The 6,000-nt window shown below is 37.6% G+C and overlaps 1 protein-coding gene across 2 annotated transcripts in view; it reads right to left on the bottom strand.

The window, feature by feature from the left end:
* Nucleotides 1–1,735: 1,735 nt before the first annotated feature.
* The window catches only part of LOC124264527 (ephrin-B2-like), a 330,127-nt gene continuing 325,862 nt past the window's right edge, over nt 1,736–6,000 (bottom strand). For both annotated transcript variants that reach the window (XM_046699267.1, XM_046699266.1), the window contains exons 4-6: nt 4,978–5,100; nt 4,355–4,495; nt 1,736–3,562 (exon numbers count right to left, since the gene is read on the bottom strand). In XM_046699267.1, the coding sequence (XP_046555223.1) occupies nt 3,393–3,562; nt 4,355–4,495; nt 4,978–5,100 (434 nt within the window). In that variant the 3' untranslated portion in view covers nt 1,736–3,392. The remainder of the gene's footprint in view (nt 3,563–4,354; nt 4,496–4,977; nt 5,101–6,000) is intronic.

The following is a 6,000-nucleotide window of genomic DNA, read 5'->3' as shown; positions in this document are numbered from 1 at the left end:
AAAAACAAAATCACCTCAATATGCTCATGGAAACAACTAGCGCAACATGTATCAAGACCAGCATGTTTTTCACTTCAGAAAAATAATGTTAAACAACATAAGTAAATACATCAGATATTAAAGTTTGTTAGAATAATTTTGCTCACATTAGAAAACATACATTTCAGTGTGTTCCAATCAATATTTTAGATGTTAAATTATTTTGAGGTTGTTAATACAAATTTCATTCACATTAAAAAAAACATACATTTCAATGTGTTCCCGTACTTGTTTCCATCAGTATATTATTTCCTATCTCCCAACTGGATTTCAAAGATGTGTCATGTTATTTAAACTCCATAAAAGTACACAGTGGATTTGTAAATTAAAGGGTAACGTCAGTAACACAAGTGAAGTCACATATTCACAGTTAAAGCTACATAATGAAATAAAGCAGTCAGATGTAACAAGCAAACAGAATGGGACAATTGTGTAATCATATCATCGTCAAATTATTTAGCAGGTTCTACCATATCTGATACTCGTCTATCGATGTGAGTTGAACAAAACTTACAACTATGTCGATTGAATATGCATAATGCTGTTATCTTAATGATATGATTGCATTTGTACACCCATAGTCTAATGTTTGATATGTCAATAATGTGTAATTCTCACACAATTGTTTAATAATTTTGAGATTTGATTATAGGACCAAATTGGATATTCTACAGTGTTTAAATTCAAGTGACTTCAATAAAAATATAACTTTTACAGAAACGAATCTGTACAACAAGCACGAGACTTCATGTCAATTTCACATCGTTTTGACCTCACTGTACGTCAGTGTGGATTATCAGGATAGTAAACGACCATCCTGATATCTACAATACCTCTGTAACAAACTCTATATACAAAATGTACACATAACAGATAACATAATTTACATGATCAGGTGTCGCGGAAACAACAATATCTTTCAGGCACACATTACACTATTCATTCACACAGCTCATATCAATAATACATACAATCTCAGCCATTCGATTGTAGACGCAATGTATGGCAAAATATCGCAAATCTTGTTCCTTCAAGTTACAGGACATGTTCACCGTATTTTACCAAACCTCATTCACAGCATTTGTTTATGACATTAATAATACTCCATATATTTTTTTTATCAGAATTCAAATTGATTTTTTTGTAATCAGAGCAAATGAAATGTCAAAACAGGCAAATATGAGCGTTCATTCATCCAGCATTCAAAATCTGCTTAAATACCATATTTAGAGTGAAGAACGTTTTCACTGATAGTCACAGGAATAATTTACAAAGCTAAAACTAAAGGTGTTAGTTGACAACATATACACAATACAACCGAGGATCACTACCATGTCAGTCCTCCTGAGAATGGGAATACTCAAAGCTGAAATCCAAGAAAACACTAAAATCCAAGACCTTTTAAAAAATTGCAATTCACGTTACTCAAATGTAGCCGAAATCCAAGAAAACACTAAAATCCAAGACCTTTTAAAAAAATTGCAATTCACGCTACTCAAATGTCTCAAATGTATGAAAAATGAAATCGAAGACTTTTTCATAAAATTGCAATTACAAGCAAATTTCTGAACACAAAAATGCAGCTAGATTTCAAAGATAATACCAGTAAGATATTGAGCCTATATACATGTACATTGCATGCTCGTTGGCATAGCAACTGTACACTAGCCACTAAGTCAGAATTGAAGTTTTCATATTTGAGCATATTTTGCATCCATTCAAAGGCATCCTAAGATATTGCCTCTATGTGTAGCACCCATAACAACTGCATGAGGATGGAACGCACACAGTTTACAGTTTGCAGTTATTCAAAAATTGCAGGAACTAAAAAAGGATCCAAAATTGATCAACAAGATTTATATAAAAGTAAGGAATTAAGTTTTAAGATGCTTAAAATCTTTAAGGTTATCCTGAACATATTTCACTCAGCTGTTCCTTCTGTATTAGCCTGAAGTTCTTTGTGAAATGAAAGATGTGTGTTTCAAAACATGAATAAATAAATAATAAATAATAATGGCTCTACACCACAAAGCTGGATAATGGTCTCCGAGGATACATATGAACAAAACTTGGGAAAAATAAAACAGCTCGAAGCACTAGGTTGTTGGTTAAATAGCGTAAGTTTCAGACCTTCAAAATCTATACAAAACATGAATATGGTATACTTAGGAATGCATCAACAGTTTGTCGTAATACACATACATTAGTGTACCAAGGGAAATACAACCAGTGATTTTTCTGTAATATCAAGAAGTAACTTAGATATGTTTCTGATGTCAGTAATGATTTCTATCTATATGATCGAACTAAACTATTAAGATCAATCAGTGATTGCCTTTCCTTGGTCTTATATTAATTTGAATATATCTCATAACATCGTCACATATTGTACAGTATTTTTGTGTTGTTAGATGAATCATCCATATCTCACCACTTGGGTTAAACCAAGCAGCTGTAGCTCAGCTCCTTGTGAATTCAAACTTGAATGAGGGCTGTCGTGTGTTGTCACGGCAACGTGTGTAAACATACACTCCAGGTGCGTGTGCACAATCAACCACACAACTGGATCAAATCACAGATACAAGAAGCAATTTCATTGGTTATTTGACAAATATATAAAGCACATTGATTGGTCAAAAAATCTATGTACAAAATGAAATCACAAGTTCATTCAAGTCAATATTAATGGCAAGCTTCGCACCTGGCACAAGGAAAGATTTTCGTATGGAAGAGTCAGAAGATCGGAAATATTTTCCACAGATTTCTTGAGATTGCAGAAATGTCTCCTTCCTTCCACAGATTTCTTGAAATTGCAGAAATGTCTCCTTCCAAGTCCTTGCGAGAATGCGGACTGGCTTTTTTTGGGGTGTTAACCCTTTTCATGCTGATGACAGATCAATGCAGTGACTTCTCGGTATAGGGTTTCAGCAGGGTACATGGATTAACCCTTGAAGTTCCAGACGAGCATCAACATGGATAGGGTTAACAGTTATATCCCTCTTCTGATTCCCCCCCATCGTTGATTGGTTAGTGTATCTGAGCAGGAACTGTTGAAAAACTGGTGTCCACAATTGACCATCTCAACCAGTATTGAGCAGTGAGAAATGGCAAAGGCGGTCGGTCCTCTTGTACACCTCTCAACAATCTGGATGCTCGAAAATCAACCGGAATTACATTCCCTTCAGGAGTTGAACTGTCACCGTTTTCATTTGGGGAAATAACTCTACCTTGAAAGGGAGGTAACTCTCAGCCAAGGTAGGTAACTCTTTGCTTCACATTGGTACTTCAGTGAGTATCGAGATCACAACTATGATGCACCCAGGATATCAGTCATTAGTCACATGGCGATAAGACTACCGCAGCAGCAGAGCAATTGTCACAGAAACAAGGAGCACTGCCACGTTTACCATAGTCCTATCACTAGCATCGGCACTTATAAGGCCTACATTTTTAGGTCCATTTGCATGAATTACATTTTCATCGGGAAGGTTTCCTGGAATGCGATCTGTATTTGTTGGTTTTTCTGAAACAGAAAGACGAAAAAGGTTAACACTGAATAATTGTTTGCAATTTTTGTAAAGCAATTTGTCATTACTAATAGTGAGTAAATATGCTTATACAAAGTTTTTAGCCATATTCCAGTGATACTACCAAGGACTGACTGGCTGAGTTTGGTTTTACGCCGCTTTTAGCAATATTCCAGCAACATCACGGCGGGGGACACCAGAAATGAGAAAAACACCTAAACAATGTAACATGTTTAGCAGAATTGCTTCTTTGTAACTACCATGCTGGTAGATTTTCAAACAGAGTGCGAGTGAGAGAATTAAGTTTTACGCCACTTTTAGCAATATTTCAGCAATATCACGGCGGGGGATACCAGAAATGGGCTTCACACATTGTACCCATGTGGGGATTCGAACCCAGGTCTTCGGCGTGACGAGCCAACGCTTTAACCACTAGGCTACCCCATCGCCCCTACTACCAAGGAACACACACGAGATGAGCTTGACATGTTATACCGATGGCAGGAATCAAAGCCAGGCAACCTCTGTGATGAGTGAATTCTTTAACCACTAGGTTACTCTACCACACAATTACTAGCTGAAGACCCATGAAGGTGCAGATTAGAATTGATCTTCACTCCCAGGCTTGTCGTAAGAGGCGAATAATGGGATCGGGTGGTCAGGCTCGCTGACTTCATTGACACTAGGGGAGGGTATTGCAGAGAATTTTCATATTGCGATATATTGAGATGCGAAAGCATATATTGCGATACGTATTGCAATATAAAACTCCTATGAACAGTACATACTTGTTCTGGGTGTCGTCCTGACTGTAGTCGTAGTAGTAGTAGTTGTTTGTGTAGTTGTTTTAGATGTCGTTGGTCTCCTTGTGGTCACCCTGGGTCGAGGAGTTGTCACATCAATAACTGGGGTTACAGGATTTCCACCAGCTAAAACACACAAAAACACACATGACTGTCCCATCCTTTAACACAAATAATGTAAACATACATAAATTGTATAAGTGTGGTAGGTCTGAAAACCTTATGGTTGGTTGGTTTGTTGTTTCAACAAAAATATATTTCGTAAAAAAACAGTAACAAAAAACAAACACCAAAAGAACCACTTCCTGAGATAATGTATGATGTATTAAGTTTGATGTATGTTTTCAGTAAATGGATCCAAAAAACAAACACTTCTTTTAATAATTTCCTCCTACAGATAGAAATATCAAAACAAATTTAAAGAGTAAGAAAATAATTTAAAAAACAATCCCAATAACACCGAACACTTAAAATCATATAGCCCAATCTGAATGAATAAGTGTTACAGACACAACTAAGCTGAACAAGATATAGCTCCCTTTTATAGTCAAAGTTGTGGGTCATACACAGTTCTCTCCCTTGGCCCAGCCGAGCTGACAGCAACTTACATGTGGGTTTGGCTGTCTGTGAACCGTTACAGCACACATTGAGAATGAGTCTCATGTTTTTTTTTCCGCCGCAGGCTCCACCGTACTGATTGTCGATTTCATGGATTTCACCCCCTGATGTTGCTGCAGAAAAAATCAAATTGTTAATTTCACATACATTGAAGATAGATCTTTTTGCTACTGGTGGGCTTTCTCAACTCGGATCATTTTTCAAAATGGCTTGGTTCACATGTCTGGCTCATGGTATTGTGTTCCAGTGAACATTTTCTGAATTTGTTGTGAATCACCACAAACGAGAACAAGCTCCCAACATTCTCCAAACTTACTGTACATTGAACTCAAATGCATTAATATGTAGGGTATTTCGCATTGCAGTCATGTATATATATATTCCACCTGTTGTGTGAACATTCGAGGAGCAAAATAAACTTTTGGACCAGGCAAACTGATGGTTGATAGCATGAGGGACAAACCACTCTGTTGGGGTCACAGTGACAGGTCATGCCTTGTAGCATCAGGTTGACCTTGCCCTGAAATCTCCAGTGGTTGTTACTACTGTAAGGGGCAAAATAAACTTTTGGACCAGGCAAACTGATGGTTGATAGCATGAGGGACAAACCACTCTGTTGGGGTCACAGTGACAGGTCATGCCTTGTAGCATCAGGTTGACCTTGCCCTGGAATCTCCAGTGGTTGTTACTACCTACTGTAAGGGGTAAAATAAACTCTAACATTACCTTCAAGACTACTGAGCACTAGAGCCACCTATGACCAGAAGCAGTGAATGTCTAACGTTCTGCCCAAAATCATTGTACTTTAATACACAGCAATGTGCTGGCTTCTTGTACTAGTTGTACTACTACTTGTACGCAGGTTTTATCAAGCAAGCCCATTGAGAGCAAGCCCATGAAGGCACAAGCAAGCCTACGAAGGCACAAGCAAGCCCACGAAGGCACAAGCAAGCCCACGAAGGCACAAGCAAGCCCACGAAGGCACAAACAAGCCCACGAAGGCACAGTTTAAC

This window comes from Haliotis rubra, unplaced genomic scaffold, assembly GCF_003918875.1.
Source record: "Haliotis rubra isolate DU_JTF1 unplaced genomic scaffold, ASM391887v1 Scf93, whole genome shotgun sequence".
In the NCBI taxonomy this organism is placed as follows: domain Eukaryota; kingdom Metazoa; phylum Mollusca; class Gastropoda; order Lepetellida; family Haliotidae; genus Haliotis; species Haliotis rubra.
The sequence above is the reverse complement of the archived record's forward strand: the minus strand, read 5'-3'. Positions and strand labels throughout refer to the sequence as shown.